Source organism: Lissotriton vulgaris, chromosome 8 (assembly GCF_964263255.1).
Source record: "Lissotriton vulgaris chromosome 8, aLisVul1.2, whole genome shotgun sequence".
NCBI classification, from domain to species: Eukaryota; Metazoa; Chordata; class Amphibia; order Caudata; family Salamandridae; genus Lissotriton; species Lissotriton vulgaris.
In genome coordinates, this window is record NC_141696.1 from 1,546,536,052 (window position 1) to 1,546,559,373 (window position 23,322).

Below are 23,322 nucleotides of genomic sequence, written 5' to 3' on the forward strand. Positions count from 1 at the left end.
GTGTTGCTTGCAACCCCACCTGCCCTCCCCCTTTCTGTGTCAGTGTTGCTTGCAGCCACACCTGCCCTCCCTCCTTTCTGTGTCAGTGTTGCTTGCAGCCCCACCTGCCCCCCCTCCTTCTGTGTCAGTGTTGCTTGCAGCCCCACCTACCCTCCCTCCTTTCTGTGTCAGTGTTGCTTGCAGCCCCACCTGCCCTCCCTCCTTTCTGTGTCAGTGTTGCTTGCAGCCCCACCTGCCCTCCCTCCTTCTGTGTCAGTGTTGCTTGCAGCCCCACCTACCCTCCCTCCTTTCTGTGTCAGTGTTGCTTGCAGCCCCCAACTCCCCTCCCTCCTTTATGTGTCAGTGTTGCTTGCAACCCCACCTGCCCTCCCCCTTTCTGTGTCAGTGTTGCTTGCAGCCACACCTGCCCTCCCTCCTTTCTGTGTCAGTGTTGCTTGCAACCCCACCTGCCCTCCCCCTTTCTGTGTCAGTGTTGCTTGCAGCCACACCTGCCCTCCCTCCTTTCTGTGTCAGTGTTGCTTGCAGCCCCACCTGCCCTCCCTCCTTCTGTGTCAGTGTTGCTTGCAGCCCCACCTACCCTCCCTCCTTTCTGTGTCAGTGTTGCTTGCAGCCCCACCTGCCCTCCCTCCTTTCTGTGTCAGTGTTGCTTGCAGCCCCACCTGCCCTCCCTCCTTCTGTGTCAGTGTTGCTTGCAGCCCCACCTACCCTCCCTCCTTTCTGTGTCAGTGTTGCTTGCCCCATCTACCCTCCCTCCTTTCTGTGTCAGTGTTGCTTGCAGCCCCACCTGCCCTCTCGCCTTATGTTGTCCTTGTTTCTACCCCCAGTTCAATGTTATCCATGATAGCCTCCCACCATCTGTTTTCCGTGTTGCCCCACTCACCTGTCCGCCCTCTTTCCCAAGCATCATATTGTATGTGTTATGTCATTATGTGACCTCAGCGTCATTATGACGAGTCATTCCCTCCTCCTTTGCCTGTGAGCGCCCTGCCTAGGCCGGGTCTCTGCAGTTGCAGCACCGCCCACCCTTGAAGCTTGACTGCAAGCAGCCATCAGGAAACATTGACCGGTAGAGCAACCACACCGTTGTCCTGTTCATTTCTACACGTGCAATGCACTGGTGACTTATAGCACTGCTTTGTCATTTCATTCATCACTCCTCAGGTCCTGCCCCCGCTACCCTTACTTCACTGTCTACAGCCCGCAATCATTTCAATCCCAAGTGTGCAGTCCATTCGTGAGGTTCCTGACCCCATGCAAGAGTGCGGGGTCAGGAGGTCATTGGTGACAGTGGGCATCATTCCCATACATCAGATGGCCACATGGAGCCAGGTACAAATACTGCCCCCTACCCCTCCCCTGCACGGGTCAGCAGCTGACCCCTGGTGCTCTGCAGCTCCTCTATAAAAGGAGGCAGTGTGCAGGGATTGAAGGACACTGGTCCAGCATCAGCCTGTTAATGAGCTGCCTTACATTATATTTCATGACCTTAAAGCGACCCTTTTAAGCAGTGAGTCACCTTTGGCACGGGCCGTCTCTATTTACTATTAGGAAAGTCTGTTTGTTGTGCTTGATCTCATTAAAATGGAAAACGTTGAGTGTGGTGCTTGCTGGCTTTGAGAAAGGAAAGAGTCGGCTGTGAATGAATTTAGTTCTCTTTTCCTATTAGTTTTGTTTTGCTCAATATCGATTCCACCCAAATGCTTAGATTTAGGAAGAACCAAGGCTCACACCTAACAATGGCTGCAAAGCCCCGGGTATCGCACATCTTCAAGCGTCGGTAGTTGAACTGTGGTTATTGAAGGTCGATGCGAAGACGTCTTTTCGAAATAAAATCCTGCACCACCCTGCATTGCCAAAGGATTGGTCACCATTCTGTGGACCTTTTGGACCATTCTGTTTTATATTGAAGAGCAAACTCACAATGAAATCTAGTCCAATCTTTTTAAAATAGAGCAGATAAAGACAACACACAGTGAAATCAGACGTGAAAGCGCAAGTTCTACAGTACAAGGTGCAACACTAATATATGTATGTATGTATATGTATATGTAATATATATATATATATATATATATATATATATATATATATATGTTAATTAGTTCAGTGTTGTATTGGTAATGGACCATTGTGTCATTGGAAATTACTAGTTTGAGACTCGTCACACAAAAGAATTGAAGTGCACACAGACACACCCAGAAAAAATAGGAATGTCACATGTAAGGAAAATGGAAACCTGACAGCTATGCTGACCCGGACGGTGCACAGAAACTCCCCTCACAGAGGGACCCTGCTGCTGTGTAGAGCATGGGGTGCAGACAGGGCAGGGCTACAGTGACCTGAGGGATTGAAGTCACCTTTTTCTGTACTGCCTTTTCTCGGGTCTGTCACCTGTATGTATAGGAGGTCACATGCTTTTCTGCTTCTCTGCAGAGAAACGGAAAATAATATGCATGGCCTTAGAGCTGACCATTTTGCTTTTCAGTACAACCAAGATGATAGGCTTGCCTGGTTTGCTCATATTTAATAGTTTATATAAAATGCTGGGTGCAACCAAATGTATCCAGCAGCAACAACTGGAGGCGGCAGGAGGGCAAACAAAAACAGCAGGAGGTGGCTGTGCAGGCAACAATGGGTAGGCAACGACGACAACAAGAGCAGTGGAAGGACACCTATAAAACAATTAATCAGTTTTTTGTCCATGCTCCTTCGAAGGGACGAACAAACGAGGAAGAAAGTGACACTGACAGGCGCTGACCAATGTGATCCACAGAAAAAAAAAAAGATCTCACCAGGAAATCTTGAGCAAAATCTAAAAATGACACAGGGAAGCGGCATAAGACGTGATGGAGATGGTTTCCCATATTTAGATAGATTGCCTAATCGTTGGCTCAAACGTGAATTATTAAAATTAAGAATTGGTATTAATCCATGGACAATATATAAAAAAAAAAAAATGGAAATGATGAAATATGATGGGAAATGTACATGTATGTTGGGTATAAAATGTGGTATCTTGCACATACTAGTGGATTGTTTAAAATTTTTACCTTTGGGGAAATTGTTCCTACGTCCAACCTTTGTAAAATATGAAATCATGTGCCGCACCCAAGCCATAGAACGTCTTGTTGATATGTGTAATCTCAATATTGCAATAGCTATTGGAAGGTACATGGCAACAGTAACAAAGTTCTATACAGAGAAGTGAGACGAACAGTGGCAAGCTATGATGGAAGTAAGGAATAATGTGAAGGGGGAGTAGGATCTTAGCTTGATTCTGGCAGAAGAATTTTAGATAGGATAACTTCTATGGAAATTTTCAAGCTATTTATCCTGTTATTAAGTAAGTAAAGAAGTGGTGTGATTATAACTCGTATATAATATGGGGAATGTGCAATGAAGTGTTATAAAAAAACTTTTTCTCTTCTTTTTTAAGGATTTTCTGTTTTTATAACGATTGATGAAATTATTTATGATATTAGAGTTGTATAAAATGTGATTGTTTTGTGTTGTTTAAAGACCAATAGTGTAAATAACCATTATCTCTCTCTCTCTCTCTCTCTCTCTCTCTCTCTCTCTCTCTCTCTCTCTCTCTCTCTCTCTCTCTCTCTCTCTCTCTCTCTCTCTCTCTCTCTCTCTCTCTCTCTCTCTCTCTCTCTCTCTCTCTCTCTCTCTCTCTCTCTACACACACACAGACCGTGCATTCAACAGAGGATTTTTCGGCAACAAGAGGGGGTGGAATGTGGGTTGTCGCCCGAGAAGGAATCCAGGTGCTTGGGCACATGTGTAGGTTTGTGTCCCCAAGGTTCTTCTTATACAAAGAACAAGGTTTGCCGCTCAAGAAGGAAAGAGGAGGCTCTGATGTGACGAGGGAGGTTGTTCCATGTCTTGGGTGCAATGTAGGAGAAGGAGCGACCTCCAGTTTTGCTTTTGCTAATGCAGAGAAGTGTGAGAGTGAGGCAGAACGTAGGTGTTCAGAGGGTTGGTGAAAGTGTTGTTGGTGTTCTGGTATTCCGGCCCGATGTTGTGTAGGGTTTTGTGTGTGTGAGAAGTCTAAATTAACTGCGCTTGGGAATGGGGAGCCAGTGAAGCTTCCTAATGTTAGGTGTGGTGAGATGTTGGAGCTCAAATAGGAGTCTTGCAGCTGTATTTTGGTGGGTCTGGAGTCTTTGTAGAAGTTGTTGAGAGATTCTGGCGTAGAGTGTTGCAGTGGTCCAGCCTACGGGGGATGAGTGCTTGCGTGACAATCCACCTGCAGCCGTATTATGCACTGTGATTGTTTGCGCCCGGCGCTCCTTTTCAAAGGGGCGTCAAGCGCAAACAATTACAATGCGCCCTATTATGTTGTATGCGCTGCTCTGGGGGCAGCCGCGACCTCGTGCTGCCCTGGGGGCAGCGCATTCATGTGCAAACACGGAGCAGCTGCTCTGTGTTTTCACAGTGCAGGAGGCACCTGCCTGCACTTTTACACGGGAATAGAGCTCCCCTTGCAAGCGGGTGCAGTCATTGACTGCACATGCCTGCAGGGGGATGTCTGGGGGGTCCATGGGACCCCCTTTAGCCACTGCAGAGGGCTGCTGTCAGGAGGCACACTGACAGTGTGCCACCTTTAAATGGCGCACTGTCATTGCACCTCCTGAGGGCCCATTTGACTCTGCTCCCGCTTTGGGAATACGGCGCGGACGCAGAGTCAAAGGAATTCCCTCATTTGCATAGGGCAAGCTCCTATGCAAATGAGGAAACACCCTCTGAAGGTAGCGCAGACGCTTTATGTGCGCCAGCGCCATCAGTATTATAGAAGGGGACACACACGCGTCTGCACCCCCTTCTATAATACCAAAGTGCCCAGGGGTCGCGCAAAGCGGGTGCAAACGCCCGTTGCACCGCTGGGGCACTAATAATACTCCCATTGTGTTCTGAGGCATCCATTTGAAGATTTTTTCGCAACATGAGTAGGAAGTGGAAGCATTAGGTGCGCACTGCACTGACTTGAGCCACCATGCTGAGTTTATTATCTACGGTGATCCTTGATTACTTGCGTGGCCTGTGAGTGCGGGGTTTGGTCCTATATTTGATGGCCACCAGGTGGAGTCCATTGGGGAGGTCTTGATGTCAAAGACCAGTACTTCTGTCTTGTCAGAGTTGAGCTGCAGGCAGTTGGTTCGCATCCAGTCTACTATCAAGGTCATGCAGTTTGAGAAGTTAGTTCTGGCGGTGGTTATTTGTCCGTCAGGGAAAAGATGAGTTGTGTGTGAACGCTGTGGGAAAAGACAGTGATGATGTTGGCGAGTAGTGTCTTGTACATGTTGAAAAGAGTGAGGCTGAGGGACTCTGCATATTAATTACTCGGTCTCCGTTTTGTTTGTTTAAATACAGTAACCCAGGTCAATTACAAGGCTTTTTGAGTAACTGTTTCTTTAAACTTCTTTAAAAAGTCAGTAAAGATCTCATAGGATTCTTTCTTCTACTCTCCCTAGGATTTGGCCCTGCAGACTCCTTAGCTCCAGAGAGCGGCTAGAGCTCCACCTCCAGTGTCCCCAGATTAAAGGTAAGTGTCATTTTACCACAGGTCAAATAAATAAAAATCTTGATTATTGGAGAGCCAATGGATCTATTGCTGTTCTTCCCAACTATATCTTTTCCAGCCTGTTCTGCTTTCTATGGTCTGCCTGAATTTCTTTCTGTTTGTTTCTCCTGTTTTATCCTTTCTTCTATGTTTCTTAGCCCTTCACACTTTCTTACCCATCACAAAAATAAGGCACTTAGTTTGGCCATTGAGACTTGCTTCTAGAAGAAAAGAAACCCATGAAACTTCAGGTTCATATGCACGATTGTCATGGTTTTGACCTCGGTTGTCCTCCTTGACCTCCGCACCAGCCTCTATGCCTGTACTCTTCCCTACCAGTTCCTTCCCCGAACTACCTCTGTCACGCACCTGGTATTCATCAGAACCATGGTGGGGCCACAGTGTTTCCAGGTGGAGTGCAGACTTCCATCTCTGTCATTTGTCTGTATTTCGAGGTCTGCCTCTTGGCTCTGTGGTCCTTCTCCCTCTAACAGAGCTCCTCAGTTTCGATTCCTCCTGGCTGACATATGTGCTGGAGCTCCTCTGTGTTCCCTGTGCAGCCGTTTATCCTCCTTCGTATGTCGACTCCTTGTTGGTGGTCCTCCGCTTCCCAGGTCTGGAGGTCAAAGATTGCAAGCGTGAGAAAACCTTTTTTAGGTTTCGCCTGGCGTCCGCTGTGCAGCAGCGTTCGCGCAGGCGAAATGTAATGTTAGAGACATTATGGGGCTTTGTACCGCCTCTGTCTTCCATTGGCTAGCTCCATAAATGGAGGCTAGCCATTGGAAGAGATTGGCTGTCAATCATTCTTTCCCCGTCGGAACGCGATTCGGGGGCGTTTCTGTGTCTTTTTTTTAAGTCCCGCCCTTTCCTCTTCCCATTGGCTGGAATTTACCTTCCAGCCAATGGAAAGGGGAGAGCACGAAAAACACGCCCCCAAATCTGCCGGCCCGGGACACCCCCGTGACGTCATTCCCCCGGCCGCGTGGTCCCTGTTTTAAGCTTCATGCTTGATTATTGAAAGTTGAGCAGTTATTCAGTTTCAATATGAAACACTCCATTGTTCTAGTAAAAATGCTGTTTCAGTTGTTTCCCGATTAACACTGCATCCAAGCAAGTACAAATGAAAATTTAAATTAAAGTCTCCGGTTTACTACTTTAATGCGCTCACCCTAGATTTCAGACGAAACATTTACAAAAAATCATTTTTTCAGGCTTCCTCACCTTTGAAACCGGTTGAAGCATGATGACACAAAATACATTTTAATCACAAATGTAACAATCTTCATACGATAAATAAGATTATAAAACGTATTTGACTAGCAGCATGGCGGCCAGAAAAGATACATTTAGAAACACGAGTGTGCCGTCTAGCTCGGTGTTTAGAATGGAAGCAACTCTATGATATCATTGGGGAACCACGAGAAAGCGAGGACTGGGTTGAAGGGTTTTCTTATTCCCCACACAAGCGCGACAGAGTGCCTGGCGGGTACAGTCACACGGAAAGGGTGCAGTTTCTTATAAACCATCGGCGATCGGCATTGTTTAGGCGTTTATTGCTGTAAAGGGGTATATGAGAGTGACGTGTTTAGCCTAGATCTTTGTTGGTACCCCAAGGGCATCATTAAAGTAAGCTTCTGTTACCGAGCTTTTATGAGTACCCCTGGGGTATTATTAAGAGTTTAACAGACCTGCCGGTGAGCTCAGTCCGCGCATGCGCTCTTCACAGCCTTCATTCTGTTCAGCAGGGCGGAGAAGAGCAATGCAGTAGCGGGAGGGGGAGGCGAGCAGCCGAGATTTTTAGATCCAGAGGCCCCACCGCAGCTCCACTGTTCCGGCACGTCCAGGTCTCAACAGGTAAGGATCAGTTCTACGCTGGGCAAACACACTGTCTGTTCACCTTTTGGATCCTCTGTCCATCCACTTTCAATGCCAACATCCCCGCTCCCTCCTGCCTGTGCCACCGGCTGCCAATGTCCATTCCAGCTACACCCGCTTTGGAACAGTGGTGGTGTGGTGGACGCAAGGCACACGCCACGCTGGGCAGCAGCTCATTCAGAACGTACAGCCCCATCGTTGAAAATGGCCATATAAACATACCTGGTAAGCAAGCCTGTGTTGGCTTACCAGGCATGTTTATATGAGTTTCTACACAAGCCGGTGCCAGCCTCCGCACTGTCAGGTCTTCTTGTACCGCTGGCCCGAGTCATTCCCGTCCTCAGAGCACTTCTAGGCTTCCTTGCCCGGCTAGACTGATCAGATCTCAGATCCAACTATCGCTCTAGCCCGTCTTTAACAGCCTATAGGACCGTCCTTTAGTGGTAGGCGAGAAGACATTGCTGGTAACCTGATTAGCCAGTCCCAAGACGCACCACCGAGATTAGCTCGCAGGCTTTGGTACGTGGAGTTTATAAACAAAACTTAATGAAGCCACAAAAGATGTGTTGAAGTTCTTGAATTTCCCTTCTTTATTAGTTGTATAGATGCCTTTTTAAAACCTCACTCTAATTGACAATTAGGATAGAATACACGAAACAGAAGATTCATATTAATTATGGGGGTATTTTGAAGGTATGTGTCAATCCATTCCTCGAGATTATTGAGCATGAAGACATATTCTAGACACATTTAGGTAAAGATGACTAATAAGTCTGATGTTAAGTGAGACATAGATAAGGAGCATATAGAAATACCTGTTCAGCTTGCTCAGTATAACAGATCTGTCTGAACAAGCTGTACTTCCAGTAAATGACTGACAAAAGAGCAAGAGATGAAACCATTTTATTACTTTCTTAAGACCATATTGTCTCGACCCTTTTCAATACTCCACTGAGCATGTTTCGGGCTGGCGGGCTTGGACCCAGCGGCCAACTTCCTTAGGATTTCCAGTTCAAACGGCAGATTTTCTGTTGAGGACTGATGATGTCCATGGTTGCGGCATTCTTTAGGAGCTATGTGATTTGCCATCTGTTTTGATTTTAAACAGTTTACGATTTTAAGACCTTTGACTGCTTTTTCCTCCCCAGAAATGCTAGAAAATCGCATTAAATGGTGGTTGGTGACTGACGCAGGCTGTTTTTCAATTGTCTTTCAAAGAGCAATTTCATAATTCAGCAATAATGGTTGAAACATTTTGATACCCTCAACTCCTGCATGTTCCCACACCAGAGGCGTATATTGGTTATGCTTTCCATAGCGATGGAAGAACAGAACTTCATGACATGATCTGTAAGTTTCCCTATGTAAAGTGACTGCAAAAAAGGTGAAAGAAATCCATTATGGTCTGAAATGTTTCTTAGGCCCGAACCCGAAGGCAAAGTTCCAGAATGCCTTACATTCAACTAGAAAGAAAAACTTTCAAACTATGGTTGACGATATATATTAACACGTTTAAAACTCCCCAAGGATTCAAAAGTTGGAAGTTAGGGTAATAAGGGTTTTGGAAAAAGTTGTTTAATTACGTACCTCCTGTAAGGTGACAGTTTGTTTTGCATTATTTACACCGGTCTCTGCTTTTTTGTTTACTGCTTTCTAATTGGGATCTACTTTTTTGATCCTGTGTTTACTAAGCTTTTCAATACAGCATGTTTATCAATCCCCGGAGGCGGTGCCTGTGAGAGCCGGGATGAGCTGGAAACAACCCACACCTGCAGTGTGAGAGACAGTGTGTATGAGAGACAGCAGTGTGTGTGAGAGAGACAGCAGTGGGTGTGTTCAAGGCAGAGTCAGCAGTGTGAGAGAGACAGCAGTGTGAGACCTTTTATTTATGTTTTGGTTTTTGAAACATAAATAAAGCTAATTATTTGCAATGTCAATAGCACAAACTTGCATAAATACGTGACCTATTGCATTGAAAATGCACTAGGTCTCGCATTTGCGAGAGATTAAGCTACTGCCATTGTAAATGACAATGCCATTTATTTATCTGCTTTCAAAACCAACACATAAATAAAAAGTTTGTCATTTACAATGCCAATAGCTCAAACTTTTGAAAAGTGGAAACCGTTGCATTGTAAATGCTTGTTTTAGTCCTTTGCTGGTTTTCCTCTCCATGTCATTCATCTGTATTGTTTTTTCTGTCTTCTAATTTTTCCTTCTTTCCCTGTTTGTCAGTCTTTATCCTAGTCCTCCGTTTTCCTCTTTTCTTCCTATGCAAGACTTCGTCTACTTTCAGCATTGTTGAGACTCCTCCTCCTTAGGTAAGTACAACCATCCAGCTTATTTTTTCGTAATGTCCAAAACTGCTAAATCATACATTGGTCTGTTAGCTCTCTGTAACCAAAAATACAACACTATAGTTATTATTTATTATTTATATGGCGCACGAATCATCCCCAAAGGGATCTCTCGGCGCCCGGGATGCAGACTGCGATGTGAAGAGTCAATACACTAGAATAGCCAGGTTTTTAATTTTTTCTTAAAGACCATAAATGTAGGACATAACCGCAGATCTTCTGGTAGTGCATTCCAGTATTTAGGGGCAACATGAGAGAAAGCACGTCTACCCATCCTGGCCTTTTTAATTCTAGGAATTTGGAGGAACTTATGTCCATTAGATCTTAGCTAACGGGTTGAAGTGTTCACTCTCAAGCCTACTAGCAAGACGTAATTAAAAAAAACACATGTTGAAACACTAGCACAAATTCAACCCACAAGCTGGAGGCTAGTTTTGGGTTTGTTTTACTCTTGACACGCAAAAAACAATATATAGACATTTTCATTAACATTGGGATTAATGACTCCATATTTCAGACCCTGAGCACACTACAAATGGTTTACATTGCCTGGGTACGTATGTACTTTTCTTTCTGCAAATCTAGGCCAAGAGTTAATTTCCAACAAATGACTCCCCACAGCTCAGAAGCCCTCTGGGGACACAAAAGCTATTTATTTTCTAAATTGCCATACTTTACTCTATAAGCTCCCCGTACTCGAAAAATATGATGCTCTGCTTCGCTATCCATGCTGTTAGCAAGGCATAATGAAACCCCAAAAATCATATTGAACCCACACTTAAATCAACAAGAGGCCTAATGTGAAAAGCCTAACCTGAGGTGCACCTATACATCTTTTATATACAACAGTCATTTCATACACCCAGTTCTGGTCTCTTAAACAACACGTACACTCCATCAGCCAGGCCACAGAATGTTTGGAGCTGGACTTTGCTTTCACTTTGGCAATTCCAAGTCTGCAAGGAATCAGGCAGATACTTAGGCTGTGGATTGTCAGCTGGGGGTCATTTGTCCCCATGTGGATGCTGTGCTCGGAATGTTCAGCTGGCTGCTTGGTTCTGGAATCCAAAATAGTTTCCCAAAAAATCATAATATTACTTTGAACTACTTGCTGTCAGAGGTATCTCCTACATTCCCTAACCCACTATAATCTCGCCAAAAGTGAGGAGCGCAAATGGCGAAAGTATTTGCACCCCATTAATCGGGCCTTTTATTGTGAAATATTATTTTCTCTGATATTCTTCTTTAAAATTGACATAGAATTCAGACATAAATATCTGTTTAGGGACAAACAGATAGGAGTAAAATCTAATGGAGTCTCTTTTGGTAGCAATATTACTACCCAGTGCCAACCACTCTTATTTTGTTAATCTGAGTTGACACTTGGGGTGTAGCAGTCTTCAATGTTCACTTGGTCATAGTGACTACAGCAGATGTGCCAATAATAGAACATTTAGTTATCTGGTCTTTGTAGAGGAAACATTCCAGTTAAGATGTAGTCATACTTTTATTGCACAGTCACTCAATACCTCCCTCCTGTGGTTGATCTGTATGAAATACTATGTAGATCAGAAAGTTTATAGTTTCCGGCAAACATACTCTAAACCAAAGTTCCAGTAGTATGTTACCTGACGTTTGTATTGAGAAGTGACCATGGCACATGTCTGAGTATATAAGAACAATGGTTCTGGTGGGGGGAAAAGCATACATTTCATATAATCACTTTTGTCAATACCACTAGAGGAAGTGTATCTCTCTCTAAGTTTCTTTACATAAACAAATTGTTAAGAACACACACTGTGTCATGTTGCTTTGGTGTATTCAGTACAGTTATATAAAAAAAATGACACAGGCCACACATGGGCCTCGTTTTATGTTCCTTTGGTATATTCAATACAACCAGATCAAAATGTCTTTAGTTAAACAGGAAAGGCTTCTTCTAATATAACGTGAAAAATACTGAGGGATTGAAATCGGTGGATTTCTTGAAAATCTGGCTCTTCTTGATAGAGCTCAAAAATCTTTCCTCCTGCTTTTTTGTAGAGAAATTGTAGAGTAGACGATTAGTAAGCCTCCTCCGATGGCTCCTCTGAGGGTGGTGATAGCATGATTCCCCAACTATCGAGACGGAGAGCTTATTCTTTGTAAGACTAGAGCAAAACGGGAGACACTACTTGACTCCCCTAGAATAATGGTATACCCAGATTATACCACCATTGGTCAGAAACAACAAAAACCTACAACCCCATAAAGCAAAAACGGAGGCCCTTGGGACAAAAAAATATGCTTCTGTGCCCTGTCAAAGTGAAGGTGATATTCCAGGTCAAAATGTCTTTGAAATACCAGTAGATGCCTTGACATGGTTTGAGGAAAGACACCGGCTGCAGAATGACACTGCTTGTAATAGAGTGCAGGTCTCCTCTGGCACCCAGACTGATGGCCAAAGAGTGTCAAACTCCACCCAGATGGTGGACTAACCTGGAGACGAATGGGTTGATCACCCTCACTGCAAATCAGGGCCCAAGAAGTACCTAGAACAGATGACGCCTTAGATGTCGATGAAGACTCCAGGACAGTGATGAAAAGAGGCGTAGAGAAAAACAGATTCCAAGAAGTTAAGAGACAAGAGGGAAGATCACCTAACATGATTACAGGCTAACCATACCACATCCAGAGATGACTGGTGATGGACATAAATGGACCACAGCTGAACTGGGTACACCACTTGCTGACAATAAAACTGACTTGATTAGTGGATGTACTTGAAAGAAGAGTCCTCCTGACTCTTAAGACGCTGGTCAAAATGATAGCGAGCCACCAAAAGGGATGGGTCACTTGGTATTGGTTGACACAACCTCTGTCCCCATCACCTGTAAGTAGTGTAGAGGAGGGAGCACTGGAAAGACTTGCACCAGAGTGGAGCTCTTTATCAGATTTTTGTTGGGGTGATGTTTAAATTGTTGCAGTTTAGATAAGTGTACTTGGGATGGGTGTAGGCAACAGACCTTTGGGCAACAGACCTCTCCGAGGCATCCTCCTCAACACCCGCTCCACCCGTAAGCACACCATCGAACTCTGGGACTTCCTAGACTCAACCACCCCTGACGTCGCCTTCCTGACGGAGACCTGGCTGAACACCACCTGGGCTCCAGACATCGCCATAGCCATCCCTGAAGGCTACAAGATCTCCCGCAGAGACCGCAGCAACGGAGTGGGAGGGGGAATCGCCATCATCCACAAGGACACTCTCAGAGTCTCAACCAACACCGACGACACCCTCACCACTGCCGAGCACATGCACTTCCAGATCCACACCGACCCCAACACCACCTTCAAAGAAGACAGACGTGAAGGGTCACAAGAAGCAAGAACAGAAGATCTAGTAACTGACTTGGTGCCAACCTTGCCAGCCTATCTGCTGACTACGACAACTGCGCCAAAAGACGACTTGTCCAGCAGCTGCTGTGTCTCCAAAGCCTGGGAGAACCACCAGTACTTCGCCCAAGAACCAGGAACTCCAGTGGAACAGCGGAGTTGCACCTCTGCAGCTTGCAGGTACCAAGAAAGACCTGTGAGGTTCCAAGACCACGAAAACCCGACTCTTGAAAGCTCCACTGCACCCCAGCCATCTAGCCCGAACTGAAGTGGGCCAACGGTGCCCTCCAGAGTCGAAGCTCACCTTGGGTTTCTCCGCTGTGGACTTCTTTACGCCACCTGCAGCCTCTGTTTGCAGACCCTCCTCTACCTCAATCTCTCACAATTACAAAACCCAACTCCTAAGGACACTTCTGCACTCGTCACTCGTCGAGAAGAGGACCAAAGGTGTCACCATGTTCCTGAGCATTGTGGGGCCTGAGCCCCCTGTTGGTTCAGCCCGACTGGCCTCCCAGTCCAAACCTGCAGCCTCTTTTCTTGCAAACCAATTCTCATAGACTAACATTGGATACACAACACTGTATGCACCACGGCACCCGGTTGGTCTAGTGCTGCTGACGGTGCCCTGTTGGTGCTGCCTTGGACATTGCCCAATACTCACCTTAAGTCCAGTAGATTGGTCTTGTATGCCGCTGCACTCTAGCTGAATGCTGTATTTGCTTTCTATCCCATAGGATAACATTGCAACCTGGTTGCATTATGCAAACCTGGCGCAAGGCATTTTGGTGGTTTATACTTTCTGAAGCAAATCGCGATTTTCATTGAAAATTTAGTTGAAGTGATGAAAAGTAGCACTCTGCTGTACTTTGCTTCAAGTGGTTGTACCAGAGGTGGTAACTGGGGAGTTTCATGCAACCACCCATGGGGTTTGACACAGAATCTACTCTATTAGCAGTTTTAGAGAAATATTCTACATATATCTACATGATCTCCTGAAATGGTACGAACCCACCCGCCAACTGAGATCACGCGGCACAGGGCAAGTACAAGTCCCGAAAGTTAGAAGAGCCAAAATGGGCAGAAAATCTTTCAGAGTCAAGACTGCCAAGACATGGAACCAGCTGCCAGTTAAACTACGCACAGAACCATCTGAGCTACAATTCAGGAAAGACCTGAAAACATTCCTCTTCCCCAAAGACTAAAACCGGAAAGAAGCGCCAAAACATTATACTTTCTTGAGGCAGGCTTATAAGAGAAGAATAGTTTTAATTTCTACATATTTTTTAAACTTTGATTTTGTGTGGTGTTATACAGCACACATACAAATTGGGAAAAATATTAAAGTTTACTTTTTGAACTGGAAAGCTCTCTCATCAGTATAAAACTCTCACCAGTGCTATAACTGTAAAGCAGGGGTCTCCAAACCGGTCCTGGAGGGCCGGATCCATGCCAGATTTTTTGGATATCCCTATTGAGATACATGTAGTAATTTTAAAAATCTGGCATGGATCCGGCCCTCATGGACCGGTTTGGAGACCCCTGCTGTAAAGGAATGGAACTTGTAAAATAGGTTTTGTTTGAACTTTTCATGATAATCAGCACCCATCCACAAGACAGTCCTGATTCAGTTGACTGAAGTTGCTAATTTCACACCCATCACAATGGTCACACCCTGCCTTTAGGCACATTTTTGTGGTTGTTGCTAGCACAGTCTGAAGAGTTCAAGACACCATTTTCCGATTGCATCTGTTTACCTCCAGCTGCAATTTTATGACATATGGAAAGTTTTTCTGTCTTGAGTAGAAGGTTTGATAATCTTGGCAATGGGTGTAGAACTTTCATAGTCATGCGAGCGGCTTCATCCACCCATGGTACCGGTCTATGCTGGTAAAAACAGAAATCCGTCTTCTCCTACCTACCCTCCTCATCACCATTGATTTAAATGTACACGACTGAGGGGCGTGGCCTAGCGAGCCATCATGGTGGACGTGTGCCAGGAGAGCTCTGTCCAGCCCGCTTTAAAATCCTACACTATCCTGCTTCCCCGGTCCACTTCTACGCCCTGACTTTGCTCTGAAGGCATTGTGAACCGAAGATTTTCATTCCTGCCGAATTCCGGGTCGCTCTGAAGCTTTGAGCGGGTGCCATCAACAGATGTCTTGGATCGGGCCTGTCTTCGCTGGGATCAGGTGGCCTGCATCGGAGGCCAGAGCGCTAGTCTGTCCTGGGCCTTACCGGAGCTGAAAGCTGGTGTGCTGCCTCAGCGGTGCGGATTGCCCCGAAGCCATCTGGGACGTGGTGGATCCTCCCGGACCTGCCTCGGGCCTGCCGGGCTTGGATTGCTGCCCCCCCCCCCTTTCCCGTTGAAGTGCGGTGAGTGTAGTTGGTCGGCGGCCATATCGCGTCATGAGGGGAAGCGCCGTGGGTGTGCGCAGCTGGGCCGGAGGCTGAACATCACCGCACTGGGATTGATCAAGAGCCAGTGATAGTGGCTCCCCCGGGTCTGAGGTCCTGCTGTGCGCTTCCTTCCCCCTTTGGCGAGATGGGCTCACACCCGCGGTCTGTCAGGCCGCGTGAACCCCGGTGGAAGATCGCAGGAGTTGTGGCCCCCCTGGGTGGCTTTCCCTGGTGACTGGAGTGTGCTCTCCGGCAGCCCTCCTCCCCTGGGGAACCATGTGCCCACAATCAGCGGCTGTGTCGAGCTGCGGGGGAGGTGTTATCTGCCACTTACTTGAGGGAGCGGTGGCCATTATAAGGGTGAGAATCTGTGGTCATGCCGGTGCCTGGTGTGGAACCTCTCAAGCCTATCTCCCCCATGCCACCGAGGTCCTGTGTTGGGGACCAGCTGCATTGTGCGGTCATATTTGGAACCCTGCCTGTGGAGTTTGGGCCAGGCACCTCCTGTGCTGTCTTGGGGCCACTGGTGAGGTACTGACCAACACACATACTTCCCTTGTGGAGCAATTGGCTCGCCTTGGTGGTCGGTCGGGCCACACAAGTTCGCCACAAGGTCCCCGAGTACACGGTCAAGGCTGCAGTGATGCCATCTATAGACTGTGTGGAGGCTCTTGAGGGATTATAGTGGGTGTTAGACCTGGCACCATTGGCGTGGGTCTCCCTTCCATTTTTGCTTTTGCCTCATGTGTTTTTGCTGGTGTTAGATGCAAGTGCTCCCTATTGTAAATTGATGCATGAATCAGTGGTTCCATGTTTGGCTATTTTGGTTTACTTGTCAGACCCTAGTCTAGTTCACTGAGTGTGCCAGGGCATGTAATCCAAATGCTGCTGGTTGGCCTGCAACACTGGCTGTGCCACCCAGAGGAGCAGACTTGTAAAATGTGTCTAAGGTCTTTCATTGCAGAGCCTGCATGCAGTCTGGTACTGTCATGCTGACCAGGCAAGTGCACCCACTTCCCAGCCCCTAAACCTTCCCTTTTTAGGTCTCGTGGCGATTACAGCGCGAAGCGCTGTCTCGCCAGAGATCTATTGCTACTGACTCTGCTTTCCAGGAGACAGTACCTGGCCGCGTGCATTTCCTCTCCGAGAAGGCTATCGGAGCGGGCCACGTGCACGCGAACGCGCGCGCTGTGGCCAGCTGCTGTCTCCTGGGAAGCTCCAACACCACACACGCATGCGCATACACAGAGACACACACACTAGCGCCCATGCACGCACGCACGTACATACAGAGACAAACCCCCCCGCACACATACACACATGAGCGCACACACACACACGATTGCACCGAGCCCCAGCTCCCCCGTCCCCACCGTTGCACACATACACACACACAAGTGCACCGAGACCCCCCCAGCCCTTTTGAACTTACCGGGCTAATCTCGGGGGACTCCGCTCTCAGCACTCGGCAGGGGCAGGCACCGGGCATGTGCCTCGTGCCCCCTCCGCAGAGTTCATGTTGCGGCTCTCGCCAGCTCCTTTCCCGGTGCTCCCTCTTGGTCAAGGGAGCCCCGCAACACTTGCGCAACCTCCTGCTGGCAGCCCCCGGGCTCTCCACCGCTCACAGGAGCCCTGGGCCGCAAGACGCATTTACTCCGCCTGCCTCCTTTTCCGGTCCGGACGCGGCCCCGCCCCGTCAAAGGCGACCTTGCCTGACTTCCGGTGCGGCCGCGGCGGGCTTCCGGGGGCATTTTCTGCCACACAAACCTTGCCAATTTATGCTTAGTGGTGAGATGTAGATATTGGCAACCTGGCAGCGGAGAACAAAACAACTGAAATCTAGTTCACTCTCTAGCCTCCTCGGTGTATTAACAACAATTCAAATATTTAAAGTAATAAGAATAATCAATTGGCTGAATTCTGTATGATTGTAAAATAATCACTGAAATATACAGTAATGTAAATATTGGCACCCCGTGTCATTTCTTGAACTTTTTCTATAATGCTTAGCTAATATCATTAATACTAATAATTATGACGATTATCATAATAATACATTTCTGGGGGAGGTTGCTGACCTTCACACAGTGCATAGAATTATACTCGGGAAGCGAAGTAAAAGCTAAAATACTTAAACAAAGTGGTTTAGTCCTAATTTGAACTAACGTAAATTTATGGCACTTAAAGGAGATACGTCTTGTGGCATTGGTTTGCATACAACCATACAGGTAATGGGTATATGGATCTTTTAGGGTGAAGGGATTTCAGCCTCGTCTTCGTGCCTTCTATTCTTGGCCTTGGGGCTGTGCTCATAACAGACAGCTGTGGTACAGGTGGTATGCGGGGTAGATCCTAGATAAGGTGCTGGACAGCACTGCACAGGTGCGGTGTTTGACGTGGTGCCTAGTGGAGGACATCTTGAAAAGTACTGCCTATAGGATGAGTAAAGCTCACCGTTTTCCCTTTTTACTAATTTGTACAGGTAAATACACACCTAAAAATAAAAATAGACATTAAACACATTTATTCGAAGTGGCAAAATACTGAAAATTGCGGTTCTTGTTAGAGAATCTCCATGCGGTCTTTCATGAACTCCAGGCAAAAGCTGAGCAGAGAGAGAGCATTAAAAAAACAGGATGAGATTTCCTTACATCCAGGCATATTTGAACATATATTTGTAGTATATCGCCATTATGTACCTATGAGTTTAGTGTTTTGTTATATGTTGCTGCTTAACTAGCTAAAACACGACAGGTATCCACATATGAATGCCTGAAGTGCATCATCAGAGCTGTGTGAATAATAACTGCGTCAGCCCGTGCCTAAGGTGCATCATCAGAGCTGTGTGAATAATAACTGCGTCAGCCCCGTCCCTGATTTGCTTCATCAGAGCTGTGTGAATAATAACAGCTGTGAGCCCGTGCCTGAGGTGCATCATCAGAGCTGTGTAAATAATACCTGCGTCAGCCCCATGCTTGAGGTGCATCATCAGAGCTGTGTAGAGCTGTGTGAATAATAACAGCTGTGAGAGCAAGGAAAAGTCCTCCAGCCTCCCAGTCCAGCAGGCATCCAGGCAGCCAGGGGCTGGGCAGGGCCCAGTTATGTTTTACTGTAGATATGCCTCTCTGTGTACTTCTCTATACAATCCTATATCCACCCATTCCTTTCTCTCATTTATCAGTCTAGTGGCTGTCCTTTGTCCATGTTTTGGTACATTGATATGTCAATCCAGTTATCTCTCCCTTCTGTCTATAAGTTTAATGTTATTTATTTGTCTTTGTCAGTCCGTTGTCCTTCCATACATCTATTCATCCGCCTATCTATGCGTGTCTGTCGGTTCTTCTTTCAGTCTGTTCCCCGATTCCCCTGCAACCCTTCGCCTGTCTGTCCAACCAACCGTCTTTCTGTCTGGTTAGATGGATTAATATCTGTGTATAGCTTTATATTTTTAAATGTATAAAGATATGTATATTGTTGGTGCCCACATGTTGTTCTCTATATAACCACACCAGGAGTAGTGTACTATCACTATCTTGTGCATGGCATCGAACCTCTTTAGCAATAGTTACCCGGAGTCCTGCTTCAAAAGCACACGAGTACCACACACTGACAATTTTTTCTTTAGTGTTTCCAAAGTGCTAGTTTGTTGCTGCTTCCCATCTTGTAAATGGCTGCCCCCTCCGTTCCCATAAAAAAACGTCATTTTGCCTCTGCCTCTACTATGACCACTAGTCTAGTGTCACACTCCAATCCCTAGCATGGTACAATTTGCACCTATATTTCAAAATATACATATTTGCCTGCCACACTGACCCCCCTCTCTTTGGTCTTCCCTCACCGTACATTTCCCAGAACGGTAAGATATATCTGAGGTACCTACTGCCTCATACCCACTTCTGTCTGGGTGTGTCTCCTCCTTCATTTATGAGGGCTGTGCTTCTGTTCTCTGTGACAGTGAAGTGAGCAGGCATAGTGCTTTCAGTGTCTGTTACAATGGCTTGATGATAAGTATTATAGAAATCACAATCTTCTGAAGGTCCATGTAGACGGTTGGGAGACAGAGAACATGACAGCACCAGCCACACACACATAAACACACACAATCACACACACACAACCATACACAACCACACAAACACTACACACACACACACTACACACACAACAACACACAACCACACACACAACCACAAACACAACCACACACACAACCATACATACAACCACAGACACACAACCACACACACAACCACATACACAACCACACACACACAACCACACACAACCAGACAAACACAACCACACACATACAACCACAAACACAACAACACACAAAACCACACACACACACAACCACACAACAACACACACACAACCACACACACACACACACACACACACACACACACAACCACACACCACCACACCTCCACACACCACCACACCATCAGTGCACACTTTCACCAGACACAAACACCATCAGTCGTCAGTGTACGCTTTCACTGGGCACAAACACAACCAGCCATCAGTGCATGCTTCCACCAGGCACACACCACCAGACGTCAGTGCACACTTTCACCAGTCATCCACACACCACCAGCCGTCAGTGCACGCTTTCACCAAGCACACATACACCACCAGCCGTCAGTGCATGCTTTCACCAGGCACACACACACCACCAGCTGTCAGTGCACACTTTTACCAGTCACACACACCACCAGCTGTCAGTGCACGCTTGCACCAGGCACACATACCACCAGCCAGCAGTGCACACTTTCACCAGGCACATACCACCAGCCATCAGTGCACAATTTCTACAGGCACACACACCACTAGCCATCACTGCAAACATCGATTGTTAACGCATCCACAATTAACTATTGCAGCAATCGCAGTATGGCACACTTTACTTTTAAACATATTCATCGAAAGTGCAGCATGCCACAATTGCTACAAAATAAATATACTTTTTTTTGGCCTACAATTTATTGACTTTTGTTGCAATTAGTGTTGCAATATTTAGCAAGGCCAAAAGCTCAAACTTAATTACTGCGAGACCTATTGCATTGCAAATGCTTGTCTTCATATCAGTCACCCCTATGGTAGGCCCAAGGGCAGGGCGCATTGTAAGTATAAGGTAGGACAAGCCCTGATGTGTGTGGCATGTCCTAATAGTGAATTACAGCCATTTTCTTTTTTCACTCTTGCAAGGCTACCTGTTCTCCATAGGCCAGAATGGGCTGTTAGAGTTATTATATTTTATAATCCTAACATGCTCAGAGAACATGGTAGAAATTTGAGTTTAGTATGCCTGAACTCAGAATAATAAAATACATCTTTTAGTGGAGTTTATTTTAATATTCAGTGTTTGCAAATACCATTTTTAGAAAGTAGGTATTTTCTTGCCTTACCATTCAAACCTGGCTCTGCTAGGTTGTGTATTCCTAGGTCTGGTTTTTGTGAGTGACAGGGCTGGGGAATTCCAGGAGACAGGCTGAGTCACCCAGTGGTGAAGAGAGAGATCTGCATCTAGTTGGGAGGCAGGAGTGCACCTGAACTCTGAATAGGGCTGTGCCTGCCTTCCACAATGCTGGCTCCACCCCCTTGGGAGCGGCTGATGTCTCTGCCCTGCACACTGAAAGAAGAGAAGGAGTCCTGCAAACAAAGTGCTCCCGGACTGTACTTGCCTTCCAAAATGCTGGCTCCACCTCCTGTGGGGCGTCTGATGTGCATGCCCTGCACTGTGAAAGGAAAGGAGAAGTCTGGTAAACAGAGTGCTTCAGAACTGGTTTGGACTGGGCAAAGGCCCTCTCCCCTCAGAGAACAAAGGATTTTGGGGTATAAATATTGGGACCCTGCTCCCATGAAATTAGATCACTTTGGACTACAAGAAGAAACCTTTACTGAGGAGAGGAACCTGAAGAAACTGAGGAGAGACTATTCCCAAGCTGAAGTGCTGCTTGGGGGATTGGCCTGAGGTGGTTGCATTACTGCCAAAGGAAGGAGAAAGGAACTTTGTGTACTTTGCTTTCAACTTGTGAAAGATCTCCAAGGGCTTGGAAAAGAGCTTGCCTCCTGCTGAAATCTCAGGGACCACAGACTTCAACCCCCAGCTCCTCAGAGTTCTTGTGGAAGTGCCTGCTGCTGCTTTGGGCCTTCTGAGGAACTGCGTGTTGCAAGGAGCTGGAAGCGCAACTCAACGAGAAGAAGCGTGTCGCCATCGCTGTGCCTGCCGTCGCAACTCCGAAGGAGGGTGTCGCCGCTGGAACTGTCGCACTGCACCGCATCAGAGAGAAGCGTACCGCAACTAAGAGGAAGCGTGTCGCCGTCGCTGCTGCTGCCGTGGCAACTCCGAAGGAGGGTGTCGTCGCTGTAGTTGTCGCACTGTACCGCATCAGGAGAAGAATATCGCAACGAGGTTGGAGAGTGTTGCCGTCGCTGTGCCTGTTGTCGGAACTCTTAAGGAGGGTGTCGCCGCTGGAACTGTCTCACTGCACCGCATTGATCAAGAGCACCTCACATCCCTGAGAAGCGCGCCGCCATCGGAGCTGCTGCCGTCGCATCTTGGAGATCACCGCTGTAGTTGTCGCATCGAGCAGAAGCTTCACGCATCGTGGGAGAAGAGCGTCGCCGCTGGAGCTGTTGCTGTCGCATCTTAAGGGTGTTGTCGCTGCAGTCCACGCACCGAACCGAGAGTTTCTCGCATCCCCGAGAAGCGTGCCTCATCTGGAAGATCTTCATGTCTTTATTTCTTTGCACCTGAACTTTGCAGCATTTCCCATCGCTGCGACATACTTGTAGTGGAAGCGCAACGCAACTTAAGGTACATTGACGAGGTGTAAGAGGAGCAGGGAGGCCGAATACCAATAGAGAGAGTCGGTGAATTGAAAAAGACCGCTCACAATAACCTTTGAGTGACAGCTCGCAAATATTTGACAATATCCAGTCATGTGCAGTCCCTCAGGTTGAATCCCTGCTTTTAAGGATAACTTCAAAAATCCCTCATTACGGTGGCTCCTTTTCCCTCTAAATAAAAAGAACACAACGAAAAATTTAAGGTATGTGTGTCGGAAAACATACACCTATACTATAAGGAGGTGTCTTGACGATTTATGAAAAACCCCTCAAATTGATGACAGAGGAACATATCTTGAATGTAATGAGAGCTTTTAACCCATAAGAATCTTGTCCTGATGAAGGTGTCATCATAAAAACCGAAACGCTGCGTCGACAACTTGTTTTTAACTGTCTCTTGATCACCTGTTTTTCTATTGTCTTTTTAAATTGTATCACTCGATTAATTGAAATGTCTTTACACTCTTTTAATTATTTTATATTGTGGCACTGTAATTGATAAATGATATTTTACATTGTATGGAATAAATTGTATACATTTTATAAAACTTGTTTTGTTCATTTGCATATGTTTTCATAATGTGGTTTGTTCTTGTAAGGATCTCTTGAGTTATGGTGGTATATAAAAAATAATTTATTGTGCGGTATAAATAGGGATCTGTTTATTCTTTCTGTATAGCGACATGCTGGCCTTCAGGAACTAGACCAGGTGCTTCAGTGAACTCGCTCAGGCGAATCTGGAGGCCAGCCAGGAGGAGATGAAGCACTGGTATGACCAGAATGCCACTCTGGTAGAGCTTCAACCTGGACAGAAGGTGTGGGTCATGGCCCCAGTGGAGCCCTGTGTGCTCCAAGATAAGTGGACCGGACCTTTTGAGGTTGTAGAGCGCAAGAGTC

The 23,322-nt window shown here is 46.5% G+C and overlaps 1 protein-coding gene across 1 annotated transcript in view; it reads left to right on the forward strand.

The window, feature by feature from the left end:
* LOC147700336 (uncharacterized) overlaps nucleotides 1–23,322 on the forward strand; it is a 50,162-nt gene that overhangs the window by 11,945 nt on the left and 14,895 nt on the right. Inside the window, exons 3-4 of the mRNA XM_086936307.1 lie at nucleotides 3,696–3,790; nucleotides 5,478–5,548. Coding sequence (XP_086792433.1) covers nucleotides 3,696–3,790; nucleotides 5,478–5,548 — 166 coding nt within the window. The remainder of the gene's footprint in view (nucleotides 1–3,695; nucleotides 3,791–5,477; nucleotides 5,549–23,322) is intronic.